The sequence below is a fragment of the Scatophagus argus genome, chromosome 13 (genome assembly GCF_020382885.2).
Source record: "Scatophagus argus isolate fScaArg1 chromosome 13, fScaArg1.pri, whole genome shotgun sequence".
In the NCBI taxonomy this organism is placed as follows: domain Eukaryota; kingdom Metazoa; phylum Chordata; class Actinopteri; family Scatophagidae; genus Scatophagus; species Scatophagus argus.
This window is the reverse complement of record NC_058505.1, coordinates 12,350,461-12,368,035: the sequence shown is the minus strand read 5'-3', so window position 1 is coordinate 12,368,035 and position 17,575 is coordinate 12,350,461. Positions and strand designations below refer to the sequence as shown.

Here is a 17,575-nt window from a genome sequence, read left to right as displayed (position 1 = left end):
AAAAAGTTGTCCTTGGTTCCCAAAACATCCAAGAGAATTCTTACATGTGAAATATGGAAGGGAAATCCACAGGAAGCAAATCAATAATTGAGGTAGCCGCATGTTATTTCATTTCCAGGAGGAAAGTAGAAAAAGGTAAAAATGAAGAAATATTCGGGGAAAGTGGCACAATTTCAAAACGGCCTGATTTAGCCTGTAACTATATTCTGTTTGCATTGCATACACACTGCATTGTTCTGCTCTGTCTGTAACTACACACACTGGAGGTGCTGCTGCTGTCGTCATGTCTCCCTTACAAATGAGATTTAACGTAAATGAACTCGGACCTTCAAAAACACAAATGTTTAGAGCTAAAATATTATATGGGAGTGGTGCTACGGAAAAACAGAGACTAACAAAATGACACACAAACACAAACCTCCAAACACAGAGCCACACATGCACAAACACACACAGACAGAGAGTCACGGATGCATCCTGATTCGTTGTTTTACTATTCTGGTCTTCATGCTGAGCAGAGATGTCTGTGGCTGAGCTCAGAGCAAATTCAGCTGTCTGGATACACACGTAAATTACTCTCAATAACCGTGGAGGCAAAATGAAACAGGTCTCCCACTGGCATGACAATGTCAGCTGTGTGTATGTATTTGCAAGGGTGCGCACACACATTCGATTTCTTTTTTAACCATAACTCATTCCTGAAGAGTTTATAGGAGTTATATGTGCGAGTGTGTGCTCATCTGGGTAAATTCCTATACATGTGTGCAGTTTGTGTAAGAGTGTGTGTGCGCATGCATGCATGTAATGAAGGCACTCTTCTCACCTGGCCGCCGAAGCGCAGCCAGCATGACTCACTGTCGTTTTTCTCTTCTCATTCTATTTCAGCTTGGGCTCTGCAGGTTCAGAGTTCACCTCCACCCCTCTCTCATTCCTGTCTCTCTTTCGCACGCCTTCAGACTCATCCTCTGTCTTCTTTTCCTCTCCATGTCTCTCCGACTCTTTTCATCTACATTCAACCAACCTGCTTCTCCTCTCTCTCTACCTTCCCTAATCTTTTTCACTTTCACTTCACTTTGCTTTTCCCCTCCTGCGTTCCCTGATGCCCGTTGAGCCACTGCCGGTCTGTCTGTCAGGGTATGAATAATTGAGGTGTATTGAGTCTGGTCAGCAGATGGTGAGATGGCTGTTATGGATCTATCTGTGCTCTTTAGGAATCGCTGAGTGTATGCTGACACCTGTCCAGTTAAGGCCCACAGGAGCTTTGCGGAAGCACAGGGCACAGCGGGGGAGTTAGGCCGGGCACGCCCAAAGACCAGTCTCCTCTAAACTGCACCTGCACTCGCGCACGCTCACATATGCAGGTGTACATATGCAACAGCGCACTCAAGCACCTGAGTGTGGAGACACAAGGGAGTGTAAGTAAAAACAAACATGTCAGGGTGGCACCCATTCTCCCCCCACTCCTTCTCATGCACCTGCTACAACCAAAGGAAAGACGGATTTCGGCAAAATCTCCTCCTTATTGTTCTGCTTCCGTCTCACTCTCTGTGTCTTTTCCTGTCCCCCCACCATTTATCCTCCACATCCCTCTTGCTGCTGCTCACTTGGCCCACTCTTTATCCCTCTCCTCCCCAAGTCCCCTTACAACCATACCAGCATGCCTTGTTTCTCCACGCTTGACAGCACCCACAGCCTCAGTCAGCATGGCCACTGCCGCCCCGCTGGCCCCATAGTCCCAACCAACAACCCTCCCCCAAAGGCTCTCACCTCAAAGCCTGGACTCGGTCGGTGACCTCCCAGAGTCACATGAGTTAACCCAAGCTCTCCTCCACACGCACACCCACAGCTGAATGGTGCAGTTCTACAGGGCTGCTTTTTCTTTCTTTCTTATTTTTTGCCCTGTTCACACACAATTGATCTCTTACCCTCTATCACTCTGGTTTCTCCTAATCCTCCCTTCACTCCCCCCTTCCTGACCCCACAACCCCTTTCAGCCCCTCTGCCACATTTCTCTTCCCAGCTCTTTTCTCCCTCACTCCACACTCTCCTCATCCCATTTGCTCCCCCCTCTGTGTGAAAGCAATCTTTTTCTGGTTCCCCTTTTATCTAAATTATTCAAGACTGACGCAGAAATAAATTAAGATAAAGAGATTGGTTTAATTTCTCTAATGGTTTATTCCTTGATATGTGTGTCCACTAAACACCTAATTCAGAATGCCAGCTCATTTTAATTTTTTTTTTTTTACATTTTTTCAGTATTTTACAGCTGACTTGATTGCCACCATTTTTTGTTTTATTTTCAGATAACTCACTCTATTTTGGCCACATCTCAAGCTAAAACAAGAGTTTTAACTTGTCATCACTGCTTCTAAGCTTCTAATGGCGATGATGGGACAAAATCATGACTAAAGAGCTAAATAATGATACAGAGGAACATGTCGACCAAACTCCTGGTAATACTGTGTGTTTATGGTATTTTATATTCATATATTTACCTGTTGTAGCATAGTGCAAAAGGATGGTTAACATTACAGTTCTCATGGTATCTTTAAATATCTCTTCTGTTGCTTGCACCCAGCACCACACCATCCTGCTTTTTTTTTTTTTTATTTAAAAAAAAAAAGATCACCTAGTGGACACACCACCTTACTGTTCTGCTGTTCTTCATCTCCTATATTGCACTACCTCATAAAATTCCCTTCTTAAAAGTTTGTAAACCAAGAACCCCTAACTTTTCACCTTCCTTATATCCTTCTCAGCACAATATCTGTGCTTGTATTATGCACACTAGGAACCAGATTACTGAGAAAAATCAAGCGGGAAATCGGATAATACATTTATATACACAACAAAAGTGGGATGGCTCTAAAAGCCCTGCTTACACTGAGCTGGTGAGTAATCCAATTTCTGCCTGTCCCCTACCATGTCTAGAATTAGTACTGGTAAATATTATTTAATGGTAAGATCACATTTAGGGAATCAGTATTATGTTTTTAAGGTTTCATTTTAAGTCCAACACCTGCATTTGATCAGTTTATTATTGTTGTTATCCCATATCGTAATTTATATTCGAAGTACACATTTCAGATGAACTGTACACTGAAAAGAACTACTACATGCCTACAGTTTACCTACAGTGATAAAGAGCTTTTTCCTCAACTCGCACTCTTTCTCCCAGTAACTGGCTCATTTGTTTCACAATGTTTCATATGTGAAAAGCCAACTCAGTCCTTGTACATCATCATTATTTACAAAATCAATCATATTGGTTCTTATATTTCTAAACAAAGTAGGGTGTAGTTACCAGTAACAAGGGCAAAACAAAACAAAATGAAACTCATCAGTTGAACAGCACATTGAACAAATATGCTTTTCTTCTTCCAGACAGATACACACACCCACACAGTTTCAACAGTAAGTGGTAAAATGCCTGCTCTTCTCTGGGATCTCTGTTTTTACATAAATTATACAACATAATATTCAATACAATATTCATATTTTATCATCATTTTAGAATTCACCTCACTGTAGGACTTTTCTTTTTTGGGATTCCTTTCCTGCACGTGCACATATAAAAATGTTTGTTTTGCTTCATTTGCACACTTTCTTTACAAGAAGGGTGAGACAGAAAAAACGTCAATAGAAGCAAATATGTACACCAAGGTGAGGTAGAAACCCACATGTAAAAAAAACCTCAGCTAGAAGAGATAAAAAATATAACAGTGCAAAATGAACGTGTATATCTTTTACGTGCCTCACATCGTAAATTATGATTAGCTGCTTACGGAAAAATCAGGGATAAATGCAAACATGACCATGAAATAGTGCTTGTCTTTAGTATAAACAGGCTGAGTTAACACACTTTCCCATCACTTAACCTGACAAATAAAAGACAGTTTATCAATGAGATAATATTTCTGAAATCAGTTTAATAACTAAAGTTGAGAATAATCATATTAAGAAGAAGTGCACATAAATGTACATTAATGAGAATAGTGTGTAAATACACGAGAGGGAGGATGGAGTTCAGACAGAAAGAGAGGGAAAAAAGACATGGGAAGTGCAGCTCCACAGGGGAAAAAGGGACTATATCCAACTGAAATGAAACAATAGATAAAAACAAGCTGGAGCAAGAATGCACATTATGAAGGAATATGTAATATTGTTTGCTGTACACATCTGTTTCCCCTCTGAGCTGTGCCACTCTGTGGCAGATGCTAACATATGAGTGTGCATTCGCATACTGCCACTCCATTATACATTCACATGGCCAGCCGTGATATGTCCTCGTGTTTACACCACTGGAACTAATGACACTGCTTCTGCAATCCTTCAAAATTAACCCTTCAGGTCAGCCAAACAATAACACACACAAGCACACACACCCAGACACACACATATACACTTTTTATGAACTCCTGAAGGAGAAGTCACTAAAGGAAATTAATGAGATGTATCGAACAGCACAGGGACAACGCTAGTGTGTGTGTGTGTGTGTGTGTGTGTGCATATGTGCCTTGTCTATTGTTGTATGTGTGTTAGAGAGGCAGTTATGGTGTTCACAAAAGAAGAAAATTGACCACTTAGTCACTGGGTATAGACAAATATACATTATCAAAATCAGTATGTGTCAGTGTGTCATGTTGTATTTACATTGACACCACTGTTCACAGCTACTACAGGTCACAGATTTTTACCTTCAGCAGAAGCTACAGAAGTTTATTTTCAGGTATGAACAAATATGTTACTCAGCTGTATCAGATTAGTAAAAACCGGATGATACTTCATTATTAATATTCAGACATTGTTATGATAATGACATTATGGTTTGATACAACTACATATTTACTTTTTCTTTTAAAACCTGTTGCATTGACTGTGTATATTTAGGTGTGCATGTCAGAGAGTGTGAGAGAGTGTGTGCATGTCTACACGATCTCACCACATTTCTACCAGCAAGGTCAGGCAGCTGCATAGCAGGGTAGGTTCTTCCAGTGAGCGGTATGAGTGTATTCTCCCTACAGCAGGTCTCTCCCTGCCTGAACTTTTACACCAGTGGTAGCTTAAAAACTATTCTCAACACAGAAAAGAGGCTCACTGTGCCTGGAGGCTTGTTGAACTGAGCAAGCTTCGATGGAAATAGCACTGTAGATGTCTTTACTCAGTAGGTCTTATTTCCTCTTCACGGAAAAAAGGTGCGATCATGTGAGGCTGATACACGGAAAAATCTACTCTACAAATGTTTTTTTTCTGGTCTCTGCCAAAAAGCAACTTACAAGTCTAACAAGTTCAATTATGTTCTGTTTACATACAGTTAAAAAACATTTGTCTACAAAATGTAGGCATCGCATTACAGGACACTCCTTTGCTTATTCTAGAGAACGATATTTAGAATAGTAAAAGACTGGCCTGACAGATACATTATTTTGCTGGGTGAAGAACAGTACAAACAGAGATAAGCAAGTCCACAGCTATGAGACCCCACTGAAATGATTGCATGCACACACACACACACACACACACACACACACACACACACACACACACGTATATACAGGTGTACATATAGTCATTTCAGGTTTCAGGTTAATTTGGTTAGTACTCTTTTGGGCTGCCACACTCTCCAGTGTTTAATCAGAGCCAAAAGTCTGTTCAAGAGCAATAAAGGCTCCCTTTACACCTGCGTAAAATGCCTCATAAAGACTCAAAGACCCAGAAAATGCCAGAAATGGTCACTGTGTGTCCTGGTCGTACAGAATTCATGCTATCAGAGCTGGTCTATAGAGGCTTTTATTGAATTATTAAATTACAGCAGAGAGAACAAGCCCTTAAAATTCTATTTAGGTCCATTAGTGTAAAAGGGCAATCATACACCCCACACTGTGATTCTTTAAAAAAAAAAAATAAATAAAAAACCTGTTCCCATTCTGATGACTTGGCACTTTCTCCCATTTCCACACTCCTTTCATGTGCATGAAAGTACCTGAAAGTTGAAAATAGTTCCCCTAATATCTGAAAAAGCCCAGAGCGTTTCCATCCTCTTAGCTCCTCCTCCCCTGTTTCATCCTAATACCTCTATTTCCCTGCATAAATGTATCATTACAGTATCATTATGTCTATGGTATCCCCCCAGCTTCCATTTACAGGGACTTAGGTACTGTGTTCTGGGGCTTACGTGGACCCATTATGTCATTAAGTCATTATGAGCGGGGACAGAGAGAAAATAATACCCATAATAGGAGTTACATTGGGCACTACTTAAATCTATACTCCCAGCTTCCCTGCCTTCCTGCCTATTAGTCTGTCTGGCTTATCTGTACGTGTACCATCCTTATCCTCTTATCACAAAGAATTCGAAAACAAAACTTCTGGAAATGATTTTTTTTTTTTTTACACTCAAAGTGTTAGCAGTGAGTGACTCACCCCAGAATTAGGATATGCTGTCCAGCCCAGTTCAGCTGTGGCCACCCGAGTGTCCATCACGGTCTCTGCAGCAAAGAAAGGAATCAAGGTAGAGGGGGAGAGAGAGAGAGAGAGAGAGAGAGAGACAGTGGTTAGCTTCAAAAAAAGCTATTTTGAGTATCATTCCACAGAGCCGGACTGCATTCAAGCCCCAGTGATCACTTGACACTATCATCAATGAACAGAAAAGAGACGAATCCTTCACAGTGTTTCATCCATCTCTGCTAGACTTCTGTTAAGACAAGAGACATGGAAACAAAGCCTTGGCACTTCGCTGGAAGGAATGTCTCAGTGCCTCTGTCATGCTGTTAAACGCTGAGCTTCGTATTGTGTTCTCTCAGTGTGAGCATGAGACTACAGTATGTGCATCCTGCCTTTGTTTGTGTGCGTGTGCATGCATGTATTTGTACGATATGCAGTCATTTGTGGAGAAGAAAGAGTGGCTATTTTTCTATTTGTGCGTGTTCGTCTGCACATGAGAAACATTGTATGTGTTTACACATGGGAGCATGTAAGTTCTGAACTTTGTCACACCCAAAGAAAATGGCTTTAGAAATGCCGAGATAGGCCTCAATTGCAAGGCCACTGCAGTTTGTTTACTCCTAGTGGGGGCATTCTCTGAAAATTAGTATGGCAGAGGGCATTAATGAGAAGGGGAAAGATGCCTTTTGTTTCCTCTGTGATTTGGACAAAATCTCAAGATGTACCTTAGATAACCCTATGGTATACTGGTTGCATACAAAAATGAGACAACAAAATGGTATAACCTCAAAAAACCTGGCACAGAAAGGAGCAGATCAAGGCGGATTTGATTTTATCTATTTCACTTTGGACTTGGGTTACACAAAGAGTCATATCTGTAAAATATAAGAAGACAAAGATTACCCATTCTTATGCAACACCTTACCTGCTAATCACAGTGACACACCACAGACATGTCTGGCAGCTCACCTAAGAAGTTTGCTATCTCTGTTTCTCTGTTATGATTAATATCTGTCTTATTGGTATTGGCACACTGAAATCTGGAACTATGGGTCTCTCCTATTTCTCCCTCATAAACACACACACACACACACACACACACACACACACAGCATGATGGACTGTTGACATGTTGCAGTGTAATGATAGATGCATAATTTCCCCTGTAAAGGACAGTTTATTCTCTGGCCTAAACCTTCCATCGTACTGAGAGTAAACCAAGGCAAATTTCATGTTTTCTCGATGTCCCCTGCCACAACATATCCTCAGTCATTTTAGTTGTGGTCAAAGAGATAAAAACTGGGAGACAGAAGAGTAAATGGTATGTCTGGGTGATAATCTGTAATAGATAAAAGGAAGTGAAGTGTGGGAATTTTTGGAGGAACTGTGGTTGCTGTGTCTTTGCTTTGGATATCATCCACTATCACAGCAAACGGTTGGCTAGCAACGCCCACACATGTTGTGGATAAGGGAGAAATTTCACTCTGCTTTAATGCAAAGACATAACCAGCAGACGTTGCCCTTGTTCAAGAAGAGGACTCAGCACCCTCCCTTACTGGTAAGCATACACCCGCAGCTGTTGCTTATTTGGAATCTCACTGATCTTGCAGTGATTTGGAAATCATTCCAAATGATGGAACACTTGAAGCCCGTCATCTGCAGTTCAAGTGGTCTTGGTAAAAAACAAGTACACTGAGGATGAGTGACAAGCCACCAGTAGGAGGCAAAGAGGCCTTTCATTCTCAATCTCCACTTAGTGGGAGAAACTGTCCTCAGACATGAAACCAATTAGCCTAGGTAATTCAGCTGCACACACAAGCAGTATTACACGTTAAGACATGCACACACATGTGGCACACACACACACACACACATTCACCAGTCAACTCAGGGAGCAATTTTCTGTGTACACCTATAGTGACAGCCTTGTTCACACCCGGCTTCCATCAGAGTATTTCAATTTCCCTAAGATCAGCCTTGCCTTGTGTAGTTTCCACAGCCAGCCAGCTCCAGCCTGCCAGCCTGTACAACTTGCTGTCAGCTGGGAAGATAGGAGCATGAAACAGCCCTCAGCGCCAGCCAGCGTTGTGGGGACTGCCAACCCTTTCTCAGGGGAAATCACAGAAGCTTTAGTCAAATCACACAGGCACTTGGTAGGCCATTTTCAATTTCCTTTTAAAAGGAAAGGAGGGAGGGGAGAAGGCACAAGATGGTGAAGGTGGGAGACAAAAAAAAGGTCAAAGGCCCAAGGGAGGGGTGGTTAAGCCGTGTCACGTGACCTAATGTCAACCATTAGCAGAATATCAGAGTAGCAGATGAGTAAATGGAGTATGCTAAGTGGTTATTAGCAGTGAGGTGGGCCTCACACAGCCGTCATGCCACAGCTCAGACACCTGTCCACTGTCGCTTGGGATTTGGAAAATGTCTCTTGTGTATGTGTATGTGTGTGAGTTTTAAATGAGCTGTTATGTGGACCATTCATCCATTTAATCATAAGTGGATTTGAAGAGTTTCATTTTAAAATGAACGACCCACATTAATTAGAAATTCAGCTTTTGTTGTTGTTTTTTTTTTTTTTCAAAATACAAGAGGCACATTGTGGTTTATTGCCGAAATTATAAGTCATCCTTTGACCCAAGCTTACAAAACAATTAGGTTTCAGAGGAACTCATCATCTATGTTTAAAAAAAAAAAAAAGGAAAAACTGACTAAATTGCTGGTACACTTTACATGAAAACATCTTTCAGATAAAGACACAAATTAATATGTATACATTTTGGGATTAAACATTTCTCTGTTTAATGGATATTTCTCCAGACCCGTGCACACAGTAATTTGCCTGGACGAAAAATGAGGCTGTAAAGGCTGTGAAACTGATTCATCTCTCCTCACTGTCTGTGGCTTGCGGTAGTTTTATGTTGGGGTACTCCTCAGTTTAGACCATAAAACCCTCGTAAAAACAATTAGCACTCCTTTTCCCTTCTCTTGTTATAGTTATATCTGAACATACGTCCCATTACTGTCTCTTTCTTTCTAGCTCACTCTCACTCCCAACACGTCAAATACGGCAACTTGACAACTGGTCCTAAGCTTCTGACTATGTCAGTGTAGGTTCCCCTCTAGCATCATTTCTGGAGGTTCCCTTCCACCAGTCTGTATCAGTGGTGGTTGGGGTGGTTGGATGGCTCAAACACAGAACTTGCACGCAGGTGAACCAGGAAGAAGTCCCATGTGAAACTAAAAGTCATAGTTAATTTGTTTCCTCTTGAATTATGTAAGTCATGTAACTGAACCTGTCAGCTAGAGTATTTATTTTGACCCAACCACAATCTCTCCCTAAACCACAGCCAAACTGCGACCATTTTACAACATTAATAGTGCCAAACTCGTAATATGTGAAATGTTTATAAGTAAGTCTAAGCGCACCTTGTTTATGTCAAGCCCTGCATGTGTAAAACTAACGCTATATGGGTAAGCACAGCATCGTAGCCTGGGGCCACTGGCCAAGCTGCCATATTTGACGAGTTGGGAATGAGAACATGTTGCTCTCTCATTTGGAAGACAAGGAAAGACAATAGCCAGCTATTGTCCTGGTGTTTGGAGGGTAGCCCAGAGTGTTTTCTCCTGCATTCATATTCTGCTATGTCAGCTCCACCTGCAAGAGTCAATATATTAAACACCGCCAGGTTCACTAGCTCTTCAGTCTGTGGGAAAATTATTAACACAGAGAGCTTAATGTGGACTATGTCACCATGCCCCATAAATCTACTGGAAAACAATAGCTTGTAGGTGTCAGGGTAGCCAGTTTTAAATGTATTCAAAGAGCCGCAAGCTCAGGAAATGCATTGTGACTGATAGTAGAATATTTGCGACTTTAACACATACAATACGTGTGGGTTGGCTCATTGTGTAAAGCTTACTCGAGCTAGTACACTACCAGTGTACAAGTCAGAAAAAAGTCACAAGCTGAGCCAAAACCAAGGCTCAACGGAGAGGCCTACAGGCTCCAACCCGAGAGAGCGCAGCTCCTTCTCATTAGCAGCAAGTGGTAGATCAATACCAAATGGTAGGCTGCTTCCACAGATAGAGAGAGCGGGATAGAGAGGGGGGGGGTGAGGGGAGAGTAATGAAAGAGCGAGAGAGACTGCATTAAACATTGATGGGGCCTTGCCTTATGGATCGATAAGGCAGCCCTCTTCACACAATTACACGTCAGCAAGGAGTCGCATGATACATCACATGGACATGCATGATTACATACTGCTAGCACACAGGCCAACAAACATTTACAGATAGACAGTTTAGAGAAGAAAGAATAGCGAGGATGACGTGTTGTGTCCTGTCACCCTCTTTGAGCTTTTATGCATGTCCTTCTGCAGTTTGCGAGTCAGAATAGCAACATGTCTGTGTAATTCCTCCTTTTGTCACCATGTCTGTATGATTGCATGGCTGTTGGTCGATAGAACATGTGCTGAAGCGCCTCTGCTGAAGCTCGCTGCCTGCATATGTCAATATGGCAGACAATACTCTGTGGATTTCCCTTCCCATCCCATAACACATCTTTTCCATTCATTTATCTTTTAACCCCCGCCTACCTTCACTATGTCCCCCTGTTCAAGGATGCTGCTATACTTTGTAATTCAATGAGACAATCATGTCCAGATGCTGGATGTTGGGCCAAGAGGGTCTTCTCTTTGTGATTACAGCAACAAACTGGAATAAGATCTGAGGGCATTAAATGACATTATTTAAGTGGGTTTTATCTTCTCTCAGAAACAGAATCAAGACAGGAGGACAAAGAGAGAGAGAGGGGGAGAGAGAAGAGAAAAGACAGACAGAGGGAAAGGCAGAGACGAAAAACCGAGAGGAGAAATCAGCGGGATTGAAATGAGCACTTAACAATGATGAAGCCCCATGGTAGCCTGCTGAGCCTGGCATCTTAATACGGGGCTGAAAACAAAGTGACAAATAAACAAGAGCAAAAGCTGCAGCGTCTCCCAAACTAATCAGCCGTCCACTCGGGGGGATTTATGAATAAAAAAAGGAACATTTTTGACAGAGCGAAGAATTTTCTGAACAAATTGTGTGGAAGTTTGTCACGCAGACGCTATTCACTCACTGAACGATCACTGCATCCTGGGAAATCACACAACAAAAGATTGTTTATTGGACTGGAAGGTAAGACCAGATGAAGTCCAGCATGGTCGAAGGCATCAAGATGATTGGAAAACTGTGACTGGGTTTACAGCATAGCACTGCTTCAGGGTAAAAAGAATATGAAAGAGGTGATATCTTTGATTGAGCCACCGTGTTCAACAGAGAAGACGATCCTTGTGAACACAGATGTGAGACTTTTCTAATCTGCGCCACTCTAAAGCTGTGTCACTCGCACTGAAGGGTTTTCGCTTTAAATAGAAGATACAGAACAATCAACAGAAATACATCCAAAGAAATATGTTACTTCTATGTCTCCCTGAAGACAGAAATGACAATGTGGCTGATTTGAAAATTGAACAGAAAATAATCTGCCATCCTCTGAGACATTGGCACGGAGTGATGGGACACACAAGTCCCTCATCGCTGAGCCAAAGACAGAATTAAAAGAACAGGCTCACAAATCACAGATCGCACACACACAGACACACACACACACAAATGTATTAACAGTGTTCTGGGCTCGCAGTCACTTGCTCTGGCTGAGTGAAAATAAAATTTTCAGCATGAAAGAAGACCAGGTCAGTATCAGAGATGGGTGACAAAGCCAAGAGAGATAAGAGGGGATACAGCAGACTGGAGTTACAAAAGCCAAATGAGATCAGCAGCAGATGTTAGAAAGAATGCCTCACAAGACAGGCAAATTAATATACACGCAGTATCTGCAGAACCTGATGAAATTATCCTATCATCGCAGCAAGGTGACATTCTCTTGGACTTATACATCTGGGGTGCCATGTCGCATAAAACTTAAGATTCAACCTTGCGGCACCGGGTAAGCAGCAACGCTCGCACTTTCCCTACTATCGGTTTGTAATAGAGTTGCTGTGGAAGGGAAGCAGGAAAACACACAGGTGGAAAGGAAGCAGGGTTGGCGAACGAGCACAGAGATGCACACAGTCAATCCAGAGGTTTGGGACAACAGACCTGTGCATCGAATCATATCTTAGCGGTCAGTCGATCAGTAAGCTACATGTATAACACAGAAACATCACATTCATAAGAAACCCTCCACTTCACACCTCCACATCTCCCCTTCTGCCTCCTTTTCTTTGTTCTCTTCCTCCCTCTCTCTCTCTCTCTCTCTCTCTCTATCTTTCTCCCTCTCTCCCCATCCCTCCCCTGGTCAGGCTAGAGAGGTTAGGCACATCATTTGCATTCATTAACATTACATTAGCAGACAGAGTGATCTTTAGAAACTAGGCTGCTGGAGAGTGTCATCTTTAATTCATCATAACCTCACCAACCACCCACCAAACCCTCTCACTCACTCTTTACCTCCACCTTCTTCTCCTCCCTCTTTCCTCTCCCTCTTCCCTTAATCCCAGTGCATCCTTTCTCCTCCTCTTCTCTGCATGTTTTTTCACTCTCCATTTACCACCGTCTTTCATCTTCTTCACTGTCCCCCCCATCCCTTTTTTGCCTTCTTGCTTCCATTCCCTCCCCTTATCTTTCTTTCTCTCTGCCTCCGGTTAATGACAGGTTACAGAGGAAGTTTGATTTCTCTTCCTGCGTGAGTTTTATGTAAGATAGGATGGAGAGCAGACACACCCAAAAAGCACACACACACATCAGCCTTTTAAGCATCAGTCTGGGAGGCAAAAACTGAGGATCCAGGGGCTTTTCACAGGGGTCTCTGCTGTGACCCTTTGACCTATGACAAAAAAGAAGCTTCACATAGGAAGTAATTTTCCAACTATTTTTCCATTTAGAGCTAATACATAAATAAGTATTTGTATTTGGTATACGCAAGAGTGAGGACATGTATATTTACATGTCTGCATGCACAGCTTTTGAGCGTCCATGCTTTGATCTGAGACAAAGAGTATAGACTACTATTGTGCTAAGTATGTTGATAACAAGCTGGTCTCAAACTGGTCTCATCACAAGAGTCAATTAAAACAAACAACCTAATTACTCAGAGCATAAGGGCCAAAGATTTTAAATGAATCCTCCCCCTCATAAAATAAGAAGGCAGCAAGGAGCAAACATAGGCAACAGCTAAACCACTGGAGGGGCTGAGTTAACGCTAAACACAGATCAATGTAAGCTGAGCTAGTCTCAAAAATATTTCACAACATGCGTATCAATTCCAGGCCAGACAGAGGAGATATTAACATTTCCATGAAAAGGTTAAATTATATCAACATAATCTGGTGAAACACAGTGTTCAGCATTCTGACAAAGGATATGTCATTTCAAACGTCTCCTTTTTCCCTCTGCTTCTGACGCACACAGCGGTAATACGATCACCCTTCATGTAGATTTTTGGAGTGAGTCTGGCAGCGATGACACTGCTTAGGGAATTCAGCAGTTACTTTAGTACAGCGTCTTTTAATGGATTCTCACAGGGACCAATCAAAATCCAGCATCTCTGCTGTTGTGCCCCACTCCCACAGGGTGAGGATAATGACTGCTTTCAAAGAAAATACACAACAATGCATGTGTGTGTGTGTGCATGTCACAAAGCACACAAATTGTTATACACACCATCACTGATATGCAGCTACTGGACAGGTTTTGTAAGATCTTTATCTCAGTGCTAATTTTAGAATGTAATAACATAAAATATCTTGGAACCCTGTTTTGATATAATCTTCTTCAATGGAAAAAGAAGAAGAAGAAGAAAAAAATTGTGTATTTCACGTATGTTTATATATCGTATTACTGCTCAGGACTAATGCTTACATCAGGGTGCCAAACACATAGTGCAGAGAAACTCAATATTAAACCATTTCATACCTTGCAGTAATGAGCCCAGGATCTGCTAAGGTTTGCTGTAGCAGCAGCAGACCAGCAGCAGTGACCAAGCAATAATCCAGATGGAAGCAACACAACCACAACCTCCCACAACCATCACAATACTCATTACTGCTGGTATTACCTCAGTCAGCCTGTCTGCTTTTAAGAAACCTGGCAATTTGCTGCAGTAAAATGAGGTAATTACAACTCTTATCAGGCTCCTCACCTCACAAAACAGCATTTAGAGAGAGGGAGACTACTCCCCAATCGTTCACTGGCTGTGGAACAAGGCTTTGGTTGGCTTCCCAATTACTCAGCCACACCCACCCACTGTCATTTATTCTCTTTTGCAAGTCCTCCCACTCTCCTTTCTTTCCAATAAAAGCATTAAGAGCAAAAAAAATTGATCACTTAAATGATACAGCTGAAAGAATTCCTAAATCAGTGGACTGAATTAAAAGTGCAGAGCAGCTAATGTGAACCATGAGGACCAGAGGAAGGATCACTTTACGGCACTACAACTTCAGTACCAAACTCTGTGTTTACCTTGGACTGTTAGAATGGAGAAAATGGCAATGTAATTTAATCTTTTCCCATAAGGAGAATGGCTTTACAATGAAAGCCTATCCACTATGGCTTTGACATTTCTAAACTTCACATATGAAAGTTATTCACTCTGATTCTGCCTTAACAATACTTCTTCTGGCTAGAGACACAAGTAGACTGACAGAGAAGAACCAGTCCAGGTCATACTGGGATTGTGTGAGGCTGACATTTAGCAGTGTAAGCTTTAGCTAATGGGATATCCAGGGTGAGTTAAAGCATCTTTGTTTTTCAAGCAGACCAGGAAATTGTGCTGAATGAACAAAATGATGTCACTCAATTAGGTCCCGACCAGTCCAGGGTGTACCTCGCCTCTCTCGTAGTCAGCTGGGATAGGCTCCAGCTCCCCCGCGACCCTGGCGGATAAGCGGTATAGAAAATGGATGGATGGACAATTAGCTCCTTCTGCATGCTTTCACTCTAATTAAGACAGTTAGGATTGTCATTAATACAATCCTGTGTGTGTGTGTGTGTGTGTGCTGTTGGGAGTGTGAGGGGGAAAGAATCACAAAATTAAGAACAAAAATTGAGAAAAATACAGCAATCAATAAAGTTAATGTCAAATACAGTATGTGCCCATTGTTTGGATGGATGCTCAGTTTGACTCGCTTGGCTGCATTTTATAGCAACTGGATGTGAGGAGGGCAAAGAAACAGACAGAACCGACTGTCCTTTCCTGTCACACACTTGAACTGAGATAATTATCCCGTAATATGTGGTACCAGCGTGGAGGGCAGAGAGAAAAAGAGAGATAAAGAAAAAGAATCAAATCATGTCTTTCTCCCTGATTTAGATAGGGGAGAGGGAGATCAAGGGAGGCTCTAGTTCATACAAAGAGAGAGCACTGAGGAAGATATGGAAGGAGTAATTGGAGAGACACTGTGATGGAGAGGGCATCATGTGGCAGAGCCCTGTGTTATCTTATCTAGAAATGGATCTAACCTTAGCTGAACAACAGAGTCACATCATTTCTTAGAAACCACCTGACCCCATTTCTGTCCTACTGCCCGTATATACAGAAACACACTCTGCTCTTGCGTGGCACTTGCAATATTTATGAACAGCTAAACACAAGAACAAAATGGTCTCGCCTTAACATGGACATGAACATCACGCTAGCGGCAGAAAAAAGGAAATCCATAAAGGAATACAACAAAAGTCACACATACGCATGCACATGAAGATACAATATATGCAAGCTCACAACAGCCATTAAACACAACAGAGTCCAGCTGCACCTCGTGTCACCTCAGAGTCCGACTAAAACTTTGGGTGGCATTCATCAGTGAAAAGTGAAACAGTTCTTCTTCAAGAAAATTAATACAGCCTGCCCTTTAATCTCGCAAAGAATAACTTAATACTGCTTATCCTGTGTCTCTTCTAGTTTCTCCCCAAGAATAAGGTAATGTAGCACTGACAAAGTAATAAAGAAGACTGTGTTTAAGAGAGGCAAACATCAGCTAGCTACATCCAATTTCATCAAACATTGCTGTTAACCATTTTTGGATTCATCACAAAACTGACTTGTGCCTGCTGAAAAACTCTCCAACTGGCACAGAGGGGAAGCAGACAAGAGAGTCAACGAGAGATAGAACCTTGAGGGTTTGATGCCGTGCTCTCATCTGTGGCAGTAAATGAACGACCTTCAACCACCTTGAACCCACTGGAGCTGAATTTCAATAAAAGTCAAATTATCAGCCGCACCCATGGGGCTTGGGAAAGGCAGTAAGCCTGAATTGGCTGTGCATATAAGACGATTTAACAGTCATACGGAGGTGTGAGTGAGTCAATCATATGACGCACTTGTATTTCTCACTCAGAGGTAGTCTCACCTGTGAGCGGTGCTTGCTGTACCCTGTCGGGAGAGGGTGCCACTGGGATGGATTTGCATTTGCGTACGTGTTTGCCAGTGCTACCATGTGTGCGAAAAGATATTACACCGACAAGCGATTTGGAAAGTATTATTCAATTTAGCCGTTTTTCTCCCTTGACGAATGTGAGATGTGAGTGGTGAGATCCAGGTAATTGATGCTTCAGTTTGGTATTCCCTAGCCATGTGCTCTTCACCAGGGGGAAAGTGCTGGCTGAGCCGGTGTGAATGAGAGGAAATGCACAGTGTGATCTCACTCCCTTAACCGCGAATGAGGTGCTCTTCAGGGAACTCGTTAGTGCAGCTCCACCACACACATACACACACACAGCTTGACCACACTTACATAAGCAGAGAGGACATCCCAAGAGTCTGGCCAAACTATTGACAACCAAGGATATTCTCAGGTTGAGATCACCTCATTCTCCCCTTCATTCCTCACCATTTATCTCCATAAAAATGCCAGTGGCCCCTTCAGTGCCTGCAAGCAAACAGAAAGCTTGCCATTAAAAGAAAACACTAAATCTACCTTCTTGCAGCATATGCTCACATGCCTGGGGATGTCTATATATTTTTGGAGATGGGCTTTGTTTTTCCTTCGGGGCTTTGCTGGAGTCTGCATTTGGCAGTGGGGGAATAAGATAGAAAATAGTCCTGAGGCTAAAAGAAAAACTTTCAGCTGAGGATCTTGACCTTATAGCA

General features: G+C 42.2%; 1 protein-coding gene across 4 annotated transcripts in view; it reads right to left on the bottom strand.

Moving 5' to 3' along the window:
* The window catches only part of LOC124069752 (ephrin type-B receptor 1-B), a 145,749-nt gene that overhangs the window by 95,352 nt on the left and 32,822 nt on the right, over positions 1–17,575 (bottom strand). For 3 of the 4 annotated variants that reach the window (XM_046409164.1, XM_046409163.1, XM_046409165.1), the window contains exon 2: positions 6,424–6,488. In XM_046409164.1, the coding sequence (XP_046265120.1) occupies positions 6,424–6,488 (65 nt within the window). Of the gene's footprint in view, positions 1–6,423; positions 6,489–7,639; positions 7,645–17,575 lie in introns of those variants that run through there. The other variant, XM_046409166.1, reaches the window with a different exon arrangement.